Below are 24,163 nucleotides of genomic sequence, written 5' to 3'. Positions count from 1 at the left end.
GTGAAGTTTCTACTTTTCCAGTTTTCTCTGTTCTTTACCCATTTCTTTAAGTAAACAGAGAATCTTATTAAAGATTTATCGTAATAAATTTATTAAATTAAATTATATTGGTCGAAGGGTTTGAAAAAATTGCCACCTTTTTCATTTCTAAAGCAAATACGTAGGTTTCTGTAATTGTTACTTTCCTCTTTGACTGGGAAAGAAGTTAGTAGTTACAGTAAGTCTTGTAAATAGTCTCACAAAGTAATCGCCTTGTTTGCCAAGCTACGGTACTGTTCATCTACTTATTTATTTATTTATTTTTTATTTTTTTTTTCACTTTTTCATATTTTCTAATACCAATCAACATCAAACCATTCTCATTTTTTTTCACTTTTTATATCACATCAATAATTTTTTTTACTATTTAAATAAAAAAATTCACTATAATATAAAACTTTTTCACTTTTCTATACAAATTATTTTTACTTTATATTACATCATCACTTTTTACTAATTTCAAAATTAACAATCCACTACTCTGTTATTTGCTTGAAAAGTGTACGATAAGCATGCGTTCTTTTCATTAATACTATTAAAAAAAATTTATAAAATCACATATTATTAAAAAATATGTGATATTCAAGTATTAATTTAAAGGACACATGCCACCTTATTAAATTGGTTTGTAGAAATTAACTACAACTAGTTTATAGCTAATTTATGTCTTTATGAGTATAAAATTATCTATTTTCAACTAGTTATTTTAGCAAAAATAAAAATAAAAATTTACACTATGAGTTGTTAGAGCATTCATAGCAGCTTTCATATAAGTGTTCTGTTCTCTAAATTTTAGAAAAAATTTCAAGAAAGTCGCAAAAAGCCACATACAGCAGCTTCTCTATATTTTTTCGATTCCTTGGGAATGCTACTGTGCTTTCCCATTCCTTTATTATATTCATAAAAAAAGTTCTTCCTCCTCTCACATAAATAATTATAACTAAAAAAGTATAAAGAAATAGTAAATAAATAATATTTAATTGATATAGAGAAAGGTAAATGAAAGTTATTGTGAAGTATTTTTTTTATAAATAAGTAAAAAGTGGTTTTATTTCTTATATTTAAAAAAAATGGTTAGGATACTGCTTGTGAATCCTCTTATAGTGTATCCAAATTTAGTGAACATTGCACATTCACCAAACATTAAGAAAATAAAAATATATACATTTTTTTATTCTATTATTTTGTCTACTCTCTTCATTTTTCTCCTCTTAAGCAGCATACTCTCTCGTGTCTCTCCACACTAATTTTTAAAAATATAACTGTTAAAAAAAATGCTAATTTTGAAAAATATGGACGTTAAGAAAAGACACTTTTTTTTTAAAAAAAAAAAATGATTGTAAGAAATAGAATTTTTTTTGAAAAATGTGACCCATTAGAAAAAGATGAGTTTTTTAAAATGATTGTTGAGAAAAGATAGAATTTTGAAAAATGAGTCATCCCCGACCCATCTCATTATTGAATTTAAAATTTAATTATATGGAAATTGGCAGATGTAAATACTTTAAGAGCATTCATATCAAACTCATCAAATTTGCTCTATATTTTAGTTAAAAAATCACATTTCTCTATTTTAGGTATGTACTTTTTTTAAAACACCTACATTAAGCTCAGCATTTTAGCTCTCTACTTTCATTATTTCATTTAAATATTATTTTTCAAATTTATTTTTTATTTTTTCAACAATTATATCTTTGAAAATTGTTTTTTTTTTTTTTTTTTTTTTTTTTTTTTTTTTTTTTTTTTTTTCCTAATGGTCATATTTTTAAAAATTTGTCTTCTCCAAACGGTTATGGCCAATCGTAGGAATTTCGGATGAATGATTAGTTTAACATGCATTATTATATTAAGTTAGTCTCTCTTTTTTTCTTTTTTCTAAATCTATTAAGTTAGTCTTTATTAATTAAAGGCTAGACTTGATCTATGGACAAAGCTTTCTTTTAATTAGGTTTGAGATTTTTTTTTTTTTTTTTGATAAAAAAAATTTATTCCTATTAGAATATTAATTAAAATGATTAAAAATAATTTTCTTAAGTTTTTGAAACAATTGATGATTTAATATAGTATTAGAACAAAGGTCCTAAGTTCAACCCTGTATCCGTGTAACATTTCCAAAATTAGGTAATTGTTTTTACTTAATTTGAAAAGTTACTGGTGAATCCTCCAGATCAATTAATTGGTGACTGTCTGGTAGAATTATCCATAGCAACTTATCAAAGTAAAAATAGTGCGGAAAGCGAAAAATCATGATCTGAGATTTGTTTAGTTTAATTATCTACAAACGCATCATCATGCATTTACAGACTCAAAGTTTTCCAATATCATTTCCGAACTCATAACAACCAAACTTGCTACTACGAGCCATTCGTTTGGCGTCTTCATCCTAGTGAATTTTCTGGTCTTAAATGCTGGTAACATGCTAAATCGTAAACATTAGGGTGTTTAACGAGGAAAATAAAATAACCATGTAACTCTAAGACTTAGTAACTAAATCAGTACAAAACTGGTTATGTAATAAGCCTTAACTGACATAAATGATTATAGAACCATAAACACAAGTTTTCACAATTTGAGGTATATTGCCTCCGTTATTATGCCAAATAAAAGTAGTTTAGTTTAAAGAGTTGTTGGGCAAAATTCCAGTGACAAATCCAAATAATTTAATGAAAGGAAAAAATGATGTACATATATATATATATTAGTCATAGTTATCTTCCGTATGGTTTACTCAATATATTAACCCATTCTCGGCAGGGTTGATGCTATCTCGAAGGACCTGTAATATTACACTGGTGCCTCAAGTTTGACCTTTGGTGGCCCACGCTACTAGCAAGATTGTAATTGTGACTCCCATTCGTAAATGGTGCGCCGATTACAAAAACAACCATTGGATCCAAGGCCCTTTATAACATCAAAGTAACATCTGTAACCATAGGGTTAAGCCCGTATAGTTAGCCCATGGCCGTCCTACCTCACGTACCGGTGTACCATATCATACGATACAAGTAATACAGTTCATTTATTCAAAAATAAGTAATACTCGTCTTGAAACAATTGTAAGGATATTATAGAAATTTTAGCAGGCTTATGATATTCCATTAAGGAAAATAATGTATACTCAGTCCGCTGACATATTGCATATTAATGTGAGACCAGTTTTGTAAGTATTTACTTATATCGTCCGCTCATCTACATGCTCGGACATCTTGGGTTCTCACTATTACGAAACACGTCCTAATATAGTGAATAACCACTCAAAAATCTAACCTAACCACGCAAAAACGACACGTCAAACTTTTGAACATTCCCTAAGAGGATAAGAATAAATGTTGCGTTAGTTAGGGCAACCATCGAACGTTCTAGAGATGGTTATCGAATATTCGTGCTAGGGTTCCTTCGAATGTTCCAACTTCCAAGGAGCATGTCGAACGATCGAAGTGACTTAATTTATATATCATTTAAGTTTTAGAACGAGTATATAAAAACAATATATGTTTTGAAGAATTTGGGTTAGATTCTTATTTATTTTAATTTTTTAAATATTGGTATTTAATTTATCCGGGCACTACGCTCCGCCATTCACCTTTTATTTCAATTAAATATTCTATGTATTGGGCCTTAATTATTAAGAAGTTTTAAAACAAGATTTGGCTTAGGTGCTATAAAAATAACTATAGTGTTTTTTTCATCGGTTTAGATTTAGTTTTACTCTTTCTCTCTGATGAAAAATTTGAAATTAAATATAGACCGTTAAAAAAACTACATCACATCTACTGTAATTTTTATTTATTTTTTTATTTTTTTTAACCACACTTAAACTAAATCCATCAAAACAAAGATTATAATTTGAACTTTACTCTACAATTTATTTTCTAATTTAATTAAATACTAGACGTGTTTGGGACAATTATGACTTCCATTAACATTTACGTTACATGCTCACCTTCTTTTTTTTTTTTGTGATCGGCAATTTTTACTAGCTACAGCTAAATTTGGACGGAAATTTCGAGAATCAATAAATGTCAAAGGAATTTGGTTTGTCCATAGAATTTGAAAATCATTCAACTACTCCCTACTATTAACCCCCAGTGCTCCTCGTTCTCAGAGCAGTAAGGACAGGACCACCCTTAAAACGTCAATAGGCTCAATACCACCTAGTGACACAAGTTTCTTTGTTAGAATTACTCTTTTTTTCTTCATTTTGTTTAATATTTTTAGGCCCCTAAAACCCTTACAAATTTATGGGACAATTCACATCTTATAGTAATGAGTATTGTTATAATAGTTTTCGGTACGGTATGAACGGCCCATTTTTCAATTTTTTCACTCCTCAAGAATTGCTACAATGATATAACTAATATATTATATTGTGACCGATTCTTTCTATCTAGATAATAAGGAGTGGTGAATTGGTTATTAGTTCTATAGTTTTTAGCTCATACTATATATGAGCCGCCGAGCCGGTCCCTTTTTTTTGAATCTTAAACCCAACGAGTCACACACTAAGCATAGCAATTATGCAATAACAAAAAAATAATTGAATTTTTATTCAACCATATAGAATTGCCCATTTTTTTTTTTTTTTATTTGACATAAAAAAAGAATAAAAGAGTTTGTCATTACCCTTTCGAGGGTCTCACTCCGATATTAAGTCTATCGTTTATACTAGATGTATGAGCCTATTTATAGGCAAAGATGTGAAGTCAAACTTGAATTATGTTTACTATTCACACTTAAATTAGTGGTGTCCCATGTTTGATTTGGTCTGGGAGTCCTATCCCATTCAACTGGGAGTTGGACTGTTGACCATATTCTTCAAAGAGTTTTTATTGGAACCGGATTGGAACTACTATATACCCAAATTCGACTTGAAGTATGATTATTCTCAACAAGTACCATACATTGTTACGTGTTTGTCTACATTGTAACGATTAACGTGATAAGTATTACATAAACTATCACAATCAATTTGCAATGAACTTATAATAAAAATTGTAATAATCCCAACAAAACTAAGTGCCCCAAACAACCCTCTTTGATGTTAACCGGAGATAGATGGTCTTGATCGACTCTTCAGCTCAAAGACTACGGGTATGTTTGGCAAGTTACACAAACAATGCAGAATCGTGCATTCTAACTTCTTCTTCTTCTTTTTTCTTCTTCTTTCTTTTATTTTATTTTTTTTATTTTTATTTTTATTTTTTTTATCTAAATTTTCACATTTTCCAAAAACAATGAGTGTTTTCATATTTTTTTTGTATTTTTTAGTTTTTAATGATTTGTCCACTTATAATTTAGTTGCTGTAAAATGAAGGATTTACAACCCATTCTTATTGAAGGTATTCTCATAAAAAAATTATTGATGTAATATAAAAAGTAAAAAAAAAATAAAAAGTTTAAATGTTTTGATGTTGATCCTCATCTTTCATGCAGAATTCCAAATAGGAGAAAACAAAGTAATTGCAATAAGAACTAGGATTTTTTGAAAACTCAAAAAGTGATAAGGTGTTTTCATGTCTAATGTTTTTTTTTTTTTTTTTTTTTTTTTTTTTTTTTTAAAAAAGAAAAAAAGATGTCTAATGTTTAGTGTGTTTAAATGATGTGTCAATATTTTATAGGAGGCTGTAAAAGTTGAGTTTTACGGCCCATCTTTATCAAAAGGGCTCTCATTTTTTATTACTATTCAAAAAAAAAAAAAAAAATCATTACAATACAAAACTTTTTTACTTTTCTATACAAATCCATTTTACTTTATATCACATTTATCAATTTTTACTTACTCAAAAATTCTTTCACTACTATTATATTATCTTCCCTCACTTGCCAAACATTCAATTAATTGCCAAACATACCCTAGACCTTGTCATTAACGCATATTCTCGGCTCTAGATGTCATTTTACTTGCTTTGATTGACTAGAGGTGGCTCTCGCTGGATCAAACGGGCTGTACTGGACAGGGGGATACAAATATGGCAAAGAAGGTTAAACAGCCATAAAGTTGATTATCGTTTAGAAACAGTTCTCTTGCCGTTTAATGAGCTTGTTGCCGTTAATTCTCACACCATTTAAACGACGACAAATTATTTGTTGTTCAAATGATGAAGAATCGGCTGCCATTGACTTAAGCAAACAATGATGAGATTTCATCAGTTTATATGCATACTAACAGGAAACAGTATAACATGCTTCACTGATAAGCAAGAACAAAAAAACTGACAACAAAAGTACTAGAATTATGGTTTGGACAATTGCTTATTCTTGTCTAGATATCTTTGCAATGATGGGATTGCAGATTAACTCTAGTCCAATCAGCTTGTCCTCAAACTCATCTGCCTTTGCATGCTGGATACCATTTAACCAATGAATCACGTGCTTAATAGCAGCTTTAATCTTTTTCTTTCCAGCAGCATCAAGCTTGTTACCAATCTCCTCATCATTGACAATGTTCTTCATTTTGTAGGCATAGCTCTCCAAAGCTTCCCTAGACCTAACATTCTCCATGTGCTCATTATCTTCAACTTCGTATTTCTCTGAGTCCTGGACCATCTTATAAATCTCTTCTTTGGACAGTTTCGCCTTGTCATTGGTGATGGTGATCTTGCAACTCACACCAGTGGTTTGCTCTACAGCAGAAACATTCAAGATACCATTGGCATCTATCTCAAAACATACTTTAACTACAGTGGCACCCTTGGGTGCGGCAGGAATGGGGGAAAGCCTAAATTCTCCCAACCAGTTGTTATCTACAACTTTCACTCTCTCACCCTCATAAATCGAGAGCAAAGCAGAAGTTTGGTAGTCATTTGCGTTGAAGTAGGGTTGCTCCATCTTGGTGGGAATGGCGGTATTCTTCGGAATCATAACAGACATCTTATCTCCCTCTACCTTCACCCCTAGGGACAGAGGGGTGACATCTAAGAGCACAATGCCTTGAACTTTCTCATTACCCAAACCAGCCATGTTTGCAGCTTGAACAGCGGCTCCATAAGCCACAGCTTCATCTGGGTTGATGCTCTTATTAAGCTGCTTTCCATCAAAGAAGTCCTGCAACAGCTGCTGCACCTTGGGAATTCTGGAAGAACCACCAATAAGGACGACATCATGGACTCCTCCCTTGTCCATCTTAGCATCAGTCAAACACTTCCCCACAAGCTCAACAGACTTCTTAAACAAGTCCATATTGAGTTCCGCAAATCTGGCACGGGTAATACTTGAGGAGAAATCAATACCATTATATAAAGAATCAACTTCAATGGTAGTCTCATTTGCAGAAGAAAGAACCCTCTTTCCTCTCTCACAAGCAGTTCTCAACCTCCTTAGAGCTTTGGTATTTCCACTAATGTCCTCCTTGTGTTGCTTCTTAAATATTTTAACGAAGTGCTTTACCATTCTGTTGTCAAAGTCTTTACCTCCAAGGTGAGTGTCTCCAGCAACGGCTTTCACTTCAAAAGTACCATCGTTAATGGTAAGTAGTGAGACATCTGTAGTACCACCACCCAAATCAAAAATTAACACATTTCTCCTAACAATGTCAGGTTTACCAAGACCGTAAGCAATGGCAGCTGCCGTTGGTTCATTGATTATCCGCATGACATTTAGTCCTACAATGCCTCCAGCATACTTTGTGGCCTTACGTTGTGAGTCATTGAAGTAGGCCGGGACAGTGACTATAGCATTCTTAACAGTTGTACCAAGGTAGGCCTCGGCAATCTCACGCATCTTTTTTAGGACAATAGCTGAGATTTCCTCAGCAGAAAAATGCTTCTCTTCACCCTTATAAGTGACCACGATCATAGGCTTGTCGGTAGGACCTTCAATGACTTTGAATGGCCAAAGGTTGATATCGTTTTGAACTAAGGAATCACTAAATCTCCTACCAATCAACCGCTTTGCATCTGCAAAATAATAATAGAAATTTTTTTTTGACAAGACTAAAGCAGAAAGAAGCAACAAATCTCAATATTGATGAGCTTTTAAATTGGCATGCCTTTTTTTTTTTTTTTAACTAATAAATTGTTATGGTGGCAAAGGATTAAATTTACTGTTCAATATGCCTCTAACAAATATAAAAAGAAAAAAAATCGGCATATTAAGAATTGGAATGAAAGACAATGTGGCACAAGATCAATGTAACCTCATAGGAAAAAATAAAACAATTTATATGATCAGTTTTCTAAAGAAGTGATTTATTTTTGTCAAGATCATCTATTTTTTTGGCCAAAATCATAACCTATATATGGTGATGTGAAATATATGGAACAATTACCAATACTAGCATATGATTGGTTGTAAGTTTATTTTATTTGTTATTATTTTTATAACAAAACAATCATAAAGAAAGTGCATTTTAATAATTCTTAAGAGATTGCTTCAAATGATTTTCATAAATCTTTTTCACATCTTGATTGAGTTTTGAATGGAAAAGGGACATCTAGATTTATAGTTTTAAGGTATAAACCTCCAATAAATACAAAGGATTAAAAAAACTTTACAATTGACTACAAATTAGATGTAGTATTGTGTTAGCACACAAGTAATTCCCAAACACCTGGAGCGACCCATCACCCTCATGTATTAGCTAGATACGTTGCGAGTTGTTGACAAAAATGATTAATTTTCACATTAAAATTTAAAACTGGTCGATTAATGTTAATAATATAAGTCTAAAATCCTAAGTTCGAAGACAATCAAATTCTTAACAACTACAATTACTATAGGATGGTTTGGTGGAATCGGAATGAAAGACAAGGTGGCATAAGACATATATATATATAATGAACCTCGCAGAAAAAATTATGGATAATTATATTTAACCCGGGGTTGTCAACTTGTCAAACCATTCCCACTCCTCAAGGTTAAGAGGATGGTTTAGCCACCCCCTCAAGGCTAAGTCGGCGATCGACCACACCCTTAGCCTTCCTTTGCTTTCTTTCTTTCTTTTGGCATTTTTTTTTTTTTTACATTTTTTTTTTAATAATTTTTATGGGTAATTTGGATATTTTAAGTAAAAATTAACATATGCTTGTCACGTGTCAATTTTCCTTCTATTTTCACTTCAAAAGCTAATACAATTGTGTCAATATCCCATCCTAAACTACCAAACAACGTCAATGTCCCACCAATAACAAAAATACCTTTCATAACATTATAAAATTCTTAAAATTATATAAAACAAAAAAAAAAAAATTTAAAAAGCTAAAAAAAAAAACCAAGATTCTTCATTTTTTATTATTTTGTTGTATATAATTTTTTAGTTTGGGCCACCCCATTAGATTTTCATTTTTCTCTTTTTTTTTTTTTTTTTTTTTAATTTTTGCTTTTTTAAAAAAATAGTTTTTTTTTATCTTTCAAAAAAAGAGGTTTTTTTTCCCAATTTTTTTTTCAAATTTATAAGGATATATTTGTCTTACGAAAACTTTTTTAGGGTTATTTTTGTCTTTTTGCTGGCTTTAGGAGGACATTGACATTTTTTGATAGTTTAAGGAGAGACATTGATACAATTGGTATTTTGGGGGCACATTAACAATGGAATGGTAATTTGAGGGAAGTATGTGTACTTTTTTCTTTTTTAAACATTGAATCGGTCCTTTAAGTAAAAAAACCGGTCATTTAAGTAAAACTAAACCGGTCCATGTATTTCAAGTGAAATAATAATATGCCTAATTAACTCTCCTATGTTAAATAGAAAAAGAATAGAAATGTCAAATTTTGTTGTCATTAAATTCTCTCTGATTTCTATATAGCTCTCTCTCTCTCTCTCTCTCTCTCTCTCTTTACTTTTAAGAACCATCAAAACATTAGGACTTACTCTATATTACTCTTTGCCAAAACTTTTGAAGCAAAGAGTTTCCTCTTGAAGGCAAAGAATTGGGCAAAACCTATTGTTCGTCCTTTTATAATAAACACTAGCGACAACATTCAAGTAAATAATTTTTTTTTTTTTACTACTTTGCTTTGCTTTACTTTTCTTTTTCTTTCTTTTGTGGTCTTGAGGTAGTTGAATTTGAGGTTGATTCAGTCTAGGGTTTTTATTTAATAAAAAATAATGGTTTTATATTTTAATTCATTTGAATTTTTATGTGTGATTTAGTCGGATATTCAGTCTATTTTTGGAAGTGCTTTTTCTACTTTCGAAAGCAAAAGAGGCAAAAAAATTATTTAATTGTTGCGCATAAAAGGACATAAACTCTTTCGAAACAGCAAAGAGATAATTTAGCATTGAACTAGATGTGAGATGATTTATTTATTGCTTGAAATGTTGAGTGAAATTTATTTATTTTTATTCTTTATTTTTTTGTATTCATAAAAAAAATGATTTTGTTCACTTTGCTTTGTATATTTTTTCAAATATTTAGAATAATATTCATTTTATTTGTATTGAAATATAATAAGAATTACACCAACAATATCATATATTTCTGCTAATTTTCTAGTAATACTTTAATAATCAGAATCCAGATTTTCTTCTTACTATTTCAAAATAGTCATATTGGAACAAAGATTTCAAAATATTTTAATTTATATTGTTCATTTTTGGAAGTGTTTTTTCTGCTTCAAAAGACGGCAAAAAATGATTTCATTGTTGTACAGAAAACTAATAGAAACACTTTTGAAACACCAAAAAGATAATTAAGCATTGAACTTCATGTGAGGGGATTTATTTGAAAAACATAAAGTGAAATACTTTGTTTCATTTTGTATTCATAAAAAAAAAAAAAAAAAAAAAAAAAAAAAAAAAAAAGAAGAAGAAGAAGAAGAAGAAGAAGAAGAAGAAGAAGAAGAAAGAAAGAAAGAAAAAGAAGAAGAAGATTTTGTTTATTTTGCTCTTTATTTTTATTTTTTTTCCTGAATGTTCAGAATTATATGAGTTTTATTTGTATTCAAATATAATATCAAACCAACGATATTAGAGATTTATGCTAATTTTCTATTAATACTTTAATAATCGGAATCCAAGTTTTCTTCTTGCTATTCTTTTTCTTTATAATTTTTTACATTTTAAACTACATGTATGGGAACAAATATTTGAACATATTTTAATTTGATTTAACATGTTCGGTAATGTACTGGTGTATAACCTTTAGTATGATAGATTATTTTACACACATTTTTTAACCTATGATGAAAAGTACGATAGAAATGCGTTTAAATTTTGAAATTAAATTATAATGAAGAATCTCGCACATAGCGTGGGTTATGTGCTAATTTATATAAAAGGTGTGTCAGTTTGGAGAGTTCAGTGTAGTTTCCCAAAAAATTAAGACACTTTATATAATCAATTTTTATTTTTATTTTTTTTGGTCGAGATCATCCATTTTTTGGGAATGAAATTCAAAGGTGATCTGAAATATAAAACACTTAGCAAAATCATGAAGTTGATTGTTTATAAGTTTAATTACTTTTATAATTTAATAATTATGTAAAATGCAGTTTAGTACTTGTTAATAAATCGGGAAAATAGGAGGTTAAGAAACAAGTTTTGGCAATTGTTGGGATATAATCAACCTATAGCTATGAGAAGTATTTGGGGTTACCGGCCTTGGATAGAAAATTCATAATCTGGGCCTTTAAAAGTATCAAGGATTAAATTTGAAATAGGCAAAATAATTGGAAGGTCAAATTCCTCTCTTAAACAGGAAAAGAAATTCTTTTTAAAAGTAGTGATTCAAGCAATCTCAACTTACAGTATAAGTGTCTTTCAACTACCAAAGACTCTTTGTAGGGAAATAAATTCGATGATGCTTAAATTCTGGTGGGGCAAAAGAAGAAATATTCAAAAGATTCACTGAATGAGCCGGGAAAAAATGAATTTCTCGAAGTTTTAGGGTGGTTTGGGATTTAGAGATTTAGAATATTTCAATATGGCATTATTTACTAAACTTGGTTCCTAGTACAGAAACCTTGGCTGCTATGATTATAAAAGCAAAGTACTATCTAGATGGAACTATTTAGGAAGCAAGCTTGGGTAGAAGACCCTTTTTTGCTTGGAGTAGTACTTGGTCTGCTTGTAATCTTCTCAAATCTAGTTGGCCTTATATGGAGATCGAAGATGCATGGGGAATTTTTTAGAATCCAGAAAGATAAGTGGCTGTCTATTTTCACTACTTATTCAGTCCAATGGCCTAGAAGGATATTAGCAGAAGATGCAGTTAGAAGTGCCTATCAACAAGAGGTTTGCAAGAGCAGGCATTTTCTATTAGTCAGTTGACTCCAAGTACCTATCAACAAAAGGACCAACTGATTTGGATGGGTACTCCAAAGGGTGAATTTTTGGTTAGAAGTGCATATCACATGCTAGCATCTGGAAGATGATAGCAAATTGCAAGTTCCTAATGCAGTGAAAAATGTTTTTGTGGAAGCATTCAACAACTTGTTACCAACCAAAGTGAACTTATATATTCAAGACAAGAATTGTTCTTGACCCCCTATGCCCTATATGCGGTATGGAAGAGGAGACTGTCAGACACATACTGTGGAACTGGCCATTAGCTTGAGATGTTTGGGGAACTTGCAGCAAAAAGATTCAAAAAAATCTCCTGTGAGGGTTGGGATTTCTTACATGTAATGAAGAAACTAGTACATAGATGCGACATTGAGGAGTGTGAATTGATGGCGGTTGTGGCAAGGAAGATCTGGTTTAGAAGAAATCCTATGGCACATTGGGAGGTGGGGATTTTACTCATCAACATCAATTAATCAAAATGGAATAAGAGTCTCTTGATGAATTTCAAAAAGCTTCTCTAACGGGGAGAGAGAGTAGCCAGTACCTAATCATGGTCGATCATCACTAATGTGAAAAACTCCTCCATCGAGTGTAGTTAAGGTCAATTGGAATGCTGCAGTAGACAAACTAAATCGGAGGATTGGTATCAACATCATTGCAAGAGATCACACAGGAAGTGTGCTCACAACTAGGAGTTCCACAAAACCTTTTCCTTCTGGATTCTGCAGCGGTAGAGGCTTTGACAACACTAAGTGCTGCAGAATTAAGTCGTGATTTGGGGCTCCGGAGAGTTATGCTTAAAGGAGATATCATGTAGATAGTGAATGTATTGAATTCTGACAGCAGAAACTAGACCAGTGTTGGACAGCTTATTGAAGACATAAGATATGTTCTGAACAGTTTGCAAGGTTGGTAGAATTGCCATTATTACTTTCTCTACACATTCCGTTCGATTCCTAACAAAGCTTCTATTTTCGGTTTCGCCATTTTTGGATGAAACTAGAAGAATGCAATGAGATGTACCCAGAGAAAATCAGATACTTTTTCTATTACTTCTTATATACTACCAGATAAGAGATTCATAAATTTGCACGTAAAAGAGCTAAGATGGCTAAAGACTAAAAATTACCGAAGATGGAGTTTGTGGGATTCCTGGCGACCTGGTTCTTGGCTGCCTCACCAACCAAACGCTCTTTGCCAGTAAAGGCAACATAAGACGGCGTCGTCCTGTTGCCCTGATCATTCACTATGATCTCTACCTGATCATTTTGCCACACTGCCACACACGAGTACGTCGTCCCCAGATCGATCCCTATCGCTGGGCCCTCTCCTTCGTCGGCCATTCTCGACTTCCGGAACGATCACGAAACTGAAGTAGATGACAGGCTGAAGATGGTCATTTTATAGAATTTGTTTCCTTACTCACGAAGTAGACTGAATATGTAGAAGCTAATTTTTCTCTGTTCTTTACCCATTTCATTAAAGCAAAACAGAGAATCTTATTGCTAAAATAAAATAAATAAAAAATAAAAAAAAGGAAAAATAGAAAAAGTTGCCTCTTTTCCATGAAATGACTTTCATTCTTTTCTAAAGCAAAAATACGGAGGTCACTATCTTTTTTTCCTTTCTCTCCACATGAATTTTTAAACATATGACCATTAAAAGCAAGATAAATTTTGAAAAAAGAAAAATATGACAGTTAAGAAAATACGAATTTTTTAAAATATGACTAGTAGAAAAATATTTTTAAAGACAGATTTATAAAAATATAACTATTAGGAAAATATGAATTTTTTAAAATATGACCAAAAAAAAAAAAAGACAGTTTTCTAAAAATATCATTGTTGGAAAAATAATGAAGAAATCTTGAAATCCTTGAGTCTATTTAAATGGAATACTTCAAATAAATGGCTAAAATAAAGAGCGGGATGTATGTGTGTTTTTTGAAAAAGTGGATAATTAAAATATATAAAAAAAAAATGTGATTTTTTAACGAAAGTATAGAAGAAATTTGTTGAGCCAATGTAAATGCTCTTATCTGATTCCTAGTAGCCTCACCAAAATAGTTTTTTAGCTATTTTGTTGAGCCAATTTGATGAAAATCTTAAAAAACCACTCCCAGCAGCCTCACCATTTTAACCAAAAAAAATTGATGACTGAAATTACTAACCAAATTAGATGAGACATTTTCACTCAACAACCCACTCACCAAATTTTGTTTCACATTTCTCTCTCACATGATTAGCACACTTTTTTCCTTTTTTCTCTCATTTTCTTCTCACATCTCCCATCTCTCACACGATAATGTCCTTATTTCATGAATATGAATGATTTTTTTGTAAAAAGATTATATAGAGAAAAAATAAATAAATATGAAAAAAATTATTATTTAAATAGAATAGTGAATATTGACTAGTTAAAATGGTGAGGCTGCTGTTGGAATTTTAATAAAGTGGCTCACCAGAATAGAAAAAAGTAATTTTTAGTTATTTTAGTGAGTAAAATTTGGTGAGGCTAAGCACTAACCAAACTTTAGCTAATTTTTACTTTTTAGCTAGAAAATTCACCTTTTATTTAAAAATAAAAAATTTAGCTAGTCATTTTTCAAAGTACCCCACATCAAACTCTTTAAATCTTTCTCTACTTTCTTTAAAAAAAAAAAAATATTTCTCCACTCCATTTAAATATTCTTCTTTATTCTTTCATTATTATACTTTAATCTTTATTCTACAAAAGCACAAAACCCAATTCACGAGAAATCTGTAATGGAGAAGAAATTCGGATAAAATCCATCAAGAAACATGACTATTAACCCCTTCCCCCTCCCCTCCCCTCCCCACTTCCTTTTCCCCCCTGTCAATACGGGTAATCAGGAACTGAAATAGTTGGCTTCTTGAGAAGCCAACTATTTTATTCTATTCCTATTTTACCCCAAACATTTTAGTTTATTACCTTTTTTTTTGGTTCTTCATATTAAAAAGTTGGGGATAAAATTGGAATAGACTGAAATGTTATCTTTTGGAAGAAGTCAACATTTTATTCTATTCCTATTTTACCTTCAATTTTTCAGTTTATTCCCAACTTTTTTGGTTTTTCATATTGAAAGATTTAGGGTAATGGAATAAAATAAAATGTTAGATTCTTTTTCAAACTTCTCTGCTATCCGTAGATTCCGTACTGACACAAGCTGACGAAAAGGAGGGGAGGGAAGGGGAAGGGGTTTAGTGAACAGGGCCAATGCCAGCGATTCTACCAAATGAAAAACCCAATTCAGCAAAGGGATCAAAATCTTTTGAATAAGAAAAACCCAAAAAATCAATAGAAATCGATAATAAAACTTTTTTTTTTTTTTTTTTTTTTTTTTTGAATAGAAGAGCTTTTCTCATTAAACTTCAACAAAAGTCTCAGAGACTACAATATTGCGGATAAAAGGAGGACACTCCCCCATCCAAACATGATTGAGTTGAGAACTAATTGCATATTTAGCCATAACATGTGCAGCACGATTTGCCTCCCGCCTGACAAAATTCACTTCCAACGGCTTTATGAACTGAAAACAGGATCGGGTATCTTCAATGATGTGGCCGTAACTCGTCCAGCAAAGGCCCTCCTTTCGCAGTGCCTTCACCACCTCCTGGGAGTCCCCTTTCAGTATCACATGAGTATACCTCTGCTTCCTGCAAAACAGAAGGGCATGCCAAGCCCCTAGAGCTTCAGCCAACGTCGGGTCAGTGACAAAAGGGATACACACTGTTGAAGCAGCTTCTATATCACCAGTATCATTTCGCACCACCAATCCAATTCCAACTGAGATTTCACAAAGAACCCATCAAGAAAAATACCATGCCAACGATTATAAAAATTACAAAATCCAATTCAATAAATGTGTCAACATCTTGAATAAGAAAAATTCAATAAATTAGAAGAAATTAGCCATGCAACTGAGATTTTAGATAAAACCCATCAAGAAAAACAACTACTCCAATGATTCTACAAAAGAACAAAAAACCCAATTCAACAAGAAGGAGCAAAATCTTGAATATCAACGAACTAAAAGAAATCAATAATTAACCTAGATTTCAGACAAAACCCATCAAGAAAAACAACTATTGCCAAAGATTTCTACAAAAAGAACAAAACCCAATTCACTAAAAGGAAAAAAAATCTTGAGACGATTTATTTATTTATTTTTTTTTTTAAAAAAAAAAGAACAAAAAAAAAAAAGTGAGAATGAGAGCGCGAAATAGACTACCGAGTTTATTGTATGGAAGGAGCTCGGTAAAATTTGGCCAAAAAAAGGTTTTGCCAAGCTCACTGGAAATGCTCTAAACGAGCATCTCCATATAGCTAAACTCCTCATATGTGCAAGAAGTTGTTATTAACTGGAGCAAAAATTCTGTTTTACCTAATACGTAGTTAATATGTTGAAGAGCAAAAACTCTCATTTTAGCTAAGAAGAAGTTATTTGCTGTAGCGCAATGTCCAACTATTTTAGTGTCTCTCTTTCATCTTCTCTCTCCCTCTGTGGTCGCTCATCTTCTCTCTCCCAAGGCAACAAAACAATCCATTTCTGCACAGAGAGAGAGATTACAAGGACAAGACTTCATTTTCACAAAGAATTGTAATTTCTGAGAGCAAATCAAAAGAATAAATTTCCCGAGAAAGTTCAGAGAATCCAAAAAATCAGCGTTCTAAGATTTTTGGGTATGTGTTAGTTTTGATCTTTGAGGACTAAAGAAATCAAAAGAAAAAGAAAAATGACCAGCTTTTCTGTTATCTTCACCCCAAAGATACTTGAGCCGAAGTTACCTCAATGGAAGAGAAAAACGAAGAGGGACAAAAGGACCCCCCACGCATTGTCGACAACGTAGCCATGGACAAGTCCTTACAAAGAGAGGAACTTTAATCAAGCAGAATTGACTGTGGGTTCGAAACAGAGGAAACCCAGGAAGAAACCCACAATAACAGTCCTGTGTGCAAAGAGAGAGAGGTTGGAGAAGCAATCTTTGGAATACTCATGGGGCTCCATGTGGGTTCTCGACCAATTACAAAACCCAGAAACGATTTGGCTGTTCTTGTCGCTTCCACCTAGCTTAGGATCACCATACCCATGGCTTAAAGAACTTAAATCTGAAGAGCGGGGTTTGTATTTGATCAACCTGTTGCTCACTTGTGCAAATCATGTTGCTGCCTGTAGCCTTGAAAATGCAAATATTGCCCTTGAGCAAATCTCCCAACTCGCCTCTCCTGAGTCCTGATGGGGATACCATGCAGCGGATAGCTGCATATTTCACTGAGGCACTTGCCGATAGAATCCTGAAAGCTTGGCCCGGTCTTCACAAAGCCCTCAATTCCATTGGTTTCGGAGGAAATTATGGTTCATCAATGGAAGAGGAAGACGAAGAGGGAAAGGGTTGTAGGGAATAATATAATAATAAAAAAAGAATAGAATATAATATTCAAAAGAAAGTAGATAAGATAATACAAAATCAGCAACTAGAGTAAAAAATTGCACTTTTTGGTTAGGTATTTTAGATAGTTTTGCTGAGAGTAGGGATGCTCTAAAAGAAGGTAATAGTTATAAAGTTCATTATCGTTTAGTAACATCTCTCTTGCCGTTTAATGAGTTTGTTGCCGTTCTCACACATGATGAATCAGCCGCCATTGACTTCAGCAAACAATGATGAGATTTCGTCAGTTTGTATGTATACTAACAGGAAACAGTATAACATGCTTCACAGATACTAGATAAAACTTTTTCCTTCTCCCTTTTATATTATCTTTTCAAAATAAAAACATCAACAAACAACCTAAAACACAAAAAACTATTTTCATCTTTATCTCAAGTCAAAACACTTTTGAAACAAAAAATAAAAAGTAACCTCTAAAAAGCATTAACAAACGGAGAAACTACTCCTTTTAACTCTTCCCAGCAAAGTCAGGTTGAACAAAATTTGGGAATATCTAACTGTAATAGCAACAACTGGGGACTTTTCAGGCGGCTCCAGCAAAATTAAACAAAAGTTCTTCCTAAAAAGAAAAACCTCTTTTACCTACCAATGAATATTAATAGGAAACAAAGAATGATGGGAACTCTTCATACATGCTTAACTTGCACCAGAATTTATTGGATCAGCATTTTGCTTCTTCGGACAAGCTGATGATAGATGGCCCTTTTCACCACACTCATAGCATGTCCTCCTCCTTATCTTACCACTGATGGCAATAGATCCAGTAGCACTCTCAGTATTCTCAGATACATTCTCAGCTGCATTCTCAGCTACTTGAATTGTAGGAGCAGATCTTGAATGGGTTCCCACTCCTTTATTAGGAACTGCACAACTTATCTTTACAGGTCTCCCGCACACAATCTGCTGATCCAACTTTAATGCCATTGTCAGTGATAGACTGTCAGAGAAATCCACATGGGCATAGCCACGGAATTCCTCTGTTTCCTTGTCCATACCAAAACGTATAGATGATATTTTGCAGTCTGAGAAAAGTTTCCTCAGGTCATCCTCAGTTATATCCCATGACAAATTTCCAACATAGATTCTATTGTAGCCCTCCACTATTTTTGGGGCAAATTCAGGTGCTTTATTGGATCTAGTTGCCTTGTATGGTTGGGTTTTTAGATACAGTCCACCCCTGAGACATGTTAAAAGCCATAAGCATGATATGGGAATTGGGAAACAACAATACATATGGGTAGTTGAAGAGAACATTGTGTATATGCTACTTACATGTCAGCTCCGTCGAGGGCCAAGGCTCGTTTAGCTGCAGCTTCAGTCTGTAAGAAATAGTATAACAGTAAGATCAAACAAACCGGGAATTAGGAAACGAACTCTGTTCAGCTAAATTTTAGCAAAATTTCTTACCCTTGGAAACTTTCCTTTTGTTTAAGAGCAATTTCAGTAACCCTGTTTTGTTAGTTAAGTCAGTGTTAGGCCATTATACTAGAAATTGGCCACTCCCCACGATTCTATAAAAATTGAGCTCAAAATGCTAAGAAAATAACTAAAAAAAGTTCTGATCCAAGTATGTGGTGCATGCCTCAGGTATAAGTAAACCTATATTTCAAGGCATGCTCTGAACACCTTACATGAATCAGATACTCTGGAGCATGAGTTTGAAAGTATTCATGCCCAATGACTGAGCATTGGGTGTTAAACCTTGAAGCTTTTCAACTTTAAATTCTTTTCAACTCTAAAATGCGTTTCAATACGCAAGAATCAAGATGCATGAAATTAGTTACATTGAAATCCTTGTGATTCTTATAAGAAAAGAAGTCATCCAGAACTAAGTATAGTGATAGGGTGAAGCCCCACTTGCCTCTCAAAACTATGCCCAAAAAGATTATAGTCCCTCTCAAAAGTCAAAACAAAATAACCAGTTAGGCAATTGTATCACGCACAAGCCGTCCAGGTAGGAATCATCTGATGCTGTTGACTTCCTTCCTTCTCTTCTCTGTTGTTTTTATTAGAAATTGAGTGATCTTGGTCTCTCTCTCTCTCTCTCTCTCTTGAATTTTTTTACTGTGTAAATTTGAAAGTGTTTTTGATTCTCATCAGCTTCAACTCACTGTGGATAAGAACTATACTTTGTTTGTTGCGAAGAGTGACAGGTAGTCAATTATTTGGGAGGTGATGATTGAAGTACTTTGAGAGTTAGAGATTATTTTTTTTTTTGATAAGTAATGATAGTTTTATTGAAAGCGTAAGGCGCCCCTACGTACACTAGAAGTATACAACAGGAAACACCTAACTAGAAAGCGAAAAAGAAACAAGAAATTCAGCAAAGCTGATAGATAAAGGGTACAGATAAGCCATCGACCAGACATACAAGGTATGGAGGAATAACTCTAGCACCTCCTCTAGGGAGCTCTCTAGGTTCTCAAAATGCCTAAGGTTTCTCTCTCTCCAAATACACCAAAAAAGGCAAATAGGCACCATCTTCCATGTAGTAGCGCTCCCAGATCTCCCAGACTTCCACCAACAAGCAACTAAGTCAAGCACACTCCTAGGCATGACCCACGAAATACCAAAGCGGGAGAAAATGTTGTTCCAAAGAGAAGAGGCTAGATCGCAATGCAGAAGGATATGGTCCACTGATTCCCCATCCCTCTTGCAAAGACAGCATCTATCCACAATAATAATGTGCCTCTTCCTAAGATTGTCTAAGGTAAGAATTCTGCCTAGAGCTGCAGACCAAGTGAAGAAGGCTGCCCTCGGGGGAGCCTGAGACCGCCACACACATGTGTACTTAGGGGTGCCTTTCGCTTTCAATGATATTGGTTTATTACTTATCAAAAAAAAAAAAAAATGATTTAGATGGACAGACAGTCAGTCATGGATTTCAGTAACGTTGATATTCTGTTTCTTGCAGGCAAATACTGTTTATGGCACATTGCTAGGGTTGGAGGTATGGATTGCTACCATGGAAGCAAGCTAGAGTGGGACATGCATTTGCCAATCAGGAATTGTATTATTTGTAATTAACTGGCAGAAAAGATTGACAAGCTTGTAATTAATTGGTCAAGTGGATAGGAGTGGGTTTGTTGTGGTAGTTGGGTATTGCCCATGGTAGCTTTGTATGATGGTGTTCAGGTGTGGGTGTCGAAGTGCAGTGGTGATGTTTGATTTTCTGGTTTGGTAGTGCTTTGACGGTGTTGTTTGGGCCATGGGAAGTATGGTGGCTGGTAGTTTTGGGGGAGAGAACGTCAGGGACGTGGCCCTCTCTATAGCTATTCGAATTCCAAATAAATTTGGCTGCTAAACAAATTTTCAGTTTTTTGTTTCCTGAAAATAGTTTTTGAGTATGTTTCTTTCCAAAAACAAATTTGGTACTGAAATTAACCGGAGACAGTGTTCTGTTCTCATTCTTGAAAACATATTTCAGGAACAAAAGAAAATAGATCCAATGGGGTCCAGGATCTCACAATTTGGGCCAAATACCCTTCTAGGCTGGCCAGTTTTAATGGTTTCAGTTCAGCAGTCAAGAATCTTTACAAGCTTATCTCCAAAAAGTGATATCTTCATATTTATAAGCTCATTTTCGCTAGGATTCTTTAGCAACCAATCCCTAACTCATAAGGAAGAGGGTGAAAAAAAATCACTTCTAAGTTACAATCGTGACTAAAAAAAATAGACATTCTTAATCAAGATCAAGATGTGGAAGGCTTCTAACTAATTACTTACCTTGAAACTAATAATGGCAATTCCTCTGAACTTCCCACTTTCAGGGAATGTCATGCAATCAACTTCAGTTATTGTGCCACAGCCTTCAAAGTAACTTCGAATATCATCCTCAGTCGAGTAAAATGGAATCCCTCCGACATAGACTTTTGCACTGACATCCTCGTATGCTTGACTGTTAAATTAAAAAAGAACAAAGTTAGGAGAAGAAGACATATCTAGGGGAAACACTACAAACCATCATCATTGCCTTAGCAAAAGAAGCCAGCTCCATTTCAAACTAATATCCTTCTCTATTGTCTATACAAGCAGACAACTTTCCTAAATAAACAAAGCCCCCCCAAAAAATTCACAAAAACAATTCTTTACTTGTTCAGGAAAACGTTGGAGGACAGGAACAAAACAATTCACCATACTGAAAGTCTGAAACATAATTTTTTTCATTACTGTGGCCTGAGAAAGCCAACATATTTGGCTTAGTGGGTGTTAGTTATTCACCTCATGAATATCAACCAACATTAAGCATAACATTCAAAAAACAAAAGAAGAAAGAAAAAAAAAAAAAAAAAAAGTCTATGTCCTGGCATGTTTTGCATGAATTCGCAGCATCTACCCAACTTTGTCTCTCCAACTATTCCTGCAAGGATCAAACTTTGAGTAGAAATAGCAATCCCCGATACAGTTTCTTGTTTTCTTGCAAACCAAACAGAAAAGCAAATCCATTTTATACCAATATCACAGAATCAGCTCAAACACAATATCAACACACTTGGGACTACAAAAATGTACTTTTCCTCCTCTAAATTGAGCAGGAATCAAGACATACATAGCTTCCTGAAGCAGCAAAAGCACTTCCAAAATGCCAATCAAACAACACTATAACCTAACCAAACCAAAATCCATCAAATTAACCAAAAAAAAAAACCAAATATAACCACATGGGTTTACTCTCAAATTTACCTGTCACCGTTCCTATTTGTCTCTGCGACCACTTGCCCTTCACTTCCATGCTCACCACCTTTGCACTCCTCCTCCTCCTCAGTCTTACCCTTATTCTTCTTATTCTTTTTTTTCTTTTTTTTCTTCTTCGATTTCTCGGCCTCCTTCACAACCCCATTTCCCTCTGAACCCAAGTCTCCATCCTTTTCCTCCTCCTCTCTCTTCCTCTTACTCCTCTTCTTCTTCTTCTCCTCGTCACCCAAACCCTCTGACCCACCTCCCTTATTCTCTTCAGAGTCCTTCAAGCCCTGAAAAGGCGGGGCCTTTCTGCGTTTCTCTCGCTTTGACAATCTGGGTCTCTGGCTCGCCGAGTCCAAAAGCAGCTTCAGCGACACTTGGGGCTGTGCATTCGGGTCTGATTCTATCCGTCCATCGTTACTCGGGTCTTCTCCCGCCACGGATTTCTCTAACGACTCGGCCACTTCCGCTCTTAGCTTCTGCTTCAGCTTCTTGTTCGACAAAACCATGCTTCCCAACAGTACAACAATGGCGGCTTACACTCTTACACAGAGAGAGAGAGAGAGAGAGAGAGCTTTGGGGTTTTTTTTTCCTTTGTTGGGCAAAAGCAGTGAAACGCACCGTTTTCCCAGACAGCGTGGCGGATGTCGTAAACGACAAGAATTCCCCTTTGTGTTCCGACTCCGAAAGCTGTGGGGTCGTTTAGCAGTTGAGACTATAAAGGCCCCAGAGATAAAGATGATTCAGATGAGAACGGGAAGATGGAGGATATGAGCCCCAGGTTTTGGGCGGCCCATCTGGCTCACCATAGCTAGAAGCCCTGCAGAGTTGTTCCATATGAAATTCTTCCCCCCCTGGACCCTGGTTCGTAGACTCTTTCTTGTTTATCAATTTTAATTTTTTATTTTTGTTTAGATCAATGAATCTGGGTAGATAAAATATGAATTCTAACTTTCTTATCTTATTAGTTTGTAGACTCTTTTTCTATTCAGTCAACGTTTATCATTCTTAAAATATTCTAAATTTTTTCTTAAGCTATTGTATCCGAGATATAAATTATGAACCATTTAATAATAGTTAGGATTTTATGAACTCTATTATGGAATTATTCACCATTTAAATAATCTTAATCTTTAATTTTTTATATAAAAAATAAAATTAAAAATTATAATGAGTTATGTTCTTCTTATTATTTTTCTTGAGAGGAAGCCTGATGATTTGTTTAGTTTCAATAATTCAGAATCACATGTTTTAGTATTAATAATTTATCATAAATTTTGATCCTCTTTAATTCCTATTAGTTTGCGTACAAGTATATACAAACCAGCTACAAGAGGTCCCAAAAATGCATTTGACAAGCTTCGCTAATTAATCATGGTAACACGAAAACATTTCCCTTCCTGAAATTCTGCCCTTCCTTAAGGAGGCTCTTCATAATTGTGTCTTTAATTTCAAAGTGAATAGTTTGCCTAAAGTCCACTGTCTTTATTGCATAGTTCTTTGAGAGGTCAATAATAACAACTATGTTGAAAACGGGTAGAATTCTAAGCAATTTTGATTTTTAGCAATTCAAATAGTAAATGCGATGTTCGAACAGGTCTCCGACAATCTACTTACTTGTTGGGACAGTTAAATCTCGTAAAGATTCTTTCATAATTGCTGTTCGGATTATTAGTAATAATCAGAGCAGAAAATTACTTGAGATTCGGATCCGTTGAAAACGACCAAACATGGCCTACATATCTTTAAT

The 24,163-nt window shown here is 33.6% G+C and overlaps 3 protein-coding genes across 7 annotated transcripts in view; 1 reads left to right on the top strand and 2 right to left on the bottom strand.

Moving 5' to 3' along the window:
- Positions 1-6,023: 6,023 nt before the first annotated feature.
- On the bottom strand, positions 6,024-18,471 carry LOC133862313 (heat shock cognate 70 kDa protein-like). 3 transcript variants are annotated; one of them, XM_062298092.1, is made up of 4 exons: positions 17,072-17,607; positions 16,668-16,832; positions 13,392-13,631; positions 6,024-7,934 (listed from the first exon to the last, which is right to left on the bottom strand). In XM_062298092.1, exons 3-4 carry the CDS (start codon positions 13,603-13,605, stop codon positions 6,292-6,294), a joined length of 1,857 nt encoding a protein of 618 aa, XP_062154076.1. In that variant the 5' UTR covers positions 13,606-13,631; positions 16,668-16,832; positions 17,072-17,607; the 3' UTR covers positions 6,024-6,291. The 3 variants fall into 3 exon arrangements, with proteins under 3 accessions (XP_062154076.1, XP_062154077.1, XP_062154075.1); XM_062298093.1 differs by lacking the exons at positions 16,668-16,832; positions 17,072-17,607 and adding an exon at positions 18,366-18,471; XM_062298091.1 differs by lacking the exon at positions 16,668-16,832.
- On the bottom strand, positions 18,074-23,271 carry LOC133862316 (phragmoplastin interacting protein 1). Its single transcript, XM_062298098.1, has 4 exons — positions 22,417-23,271; positions 21,460-21,631; positions 19,006-19,052; positions 18,074-18,910 (listed from the first exon to the last, which is right to left on the bottom strand). The coding sequence occupies exons 1-4, from the start codon at positions 22,920-22,922 to the stop codon at positions 18,370-18,372; spliced, it is 1,266 nt and encodes a 421-aa protein (XP_062154082.1). The 5' UTR covers positions 22,923-23,271; the 3' UTR covers positions 18,074-18,369.
- The window catches only part of LOC133862315 (F-box protein At2g39490), a 13,232-nt gene continuing 12,231 nt past the window's right edge, over positions 23,163-24,163 (top strand). For all 3 annotated transcript variants that reach the window (XM_062298097.1, XM_062298095.1, XM_062298096.1), the window contains exon 1: positions 23,163-23,277. In XM_062298097.1, coding sequence (XP_062154081.1) covers positions 23,251-23,277 — 27 coding nt within the window. In that variant the 5' untranslated portion in view covers positions 23,163-23,250. The remainder of the gene's footprint in view (positions 23,278-24,163) is intronic.

Source organism: Alnus glutinosa, chromosome 3 (assembly GCF_958979055.1).
Source record: "Alnus glutinosa chromosome 3, dhAlnGlut1.1, whole genome shotgun sequence".
In the NCBI taxonomy this organism is placed as follows: Eukaryota; Viridiplantae; Streptophyta; class Magnoliopsida; order Fagales; family Betulaceae; genus Alnus; species Alnus glutinosa.
The sequence above is the reverse complement of the archived record's forward strand: the minus strand, read 5'-3'. Positions and strand labels throughout refer to the sequence as shown.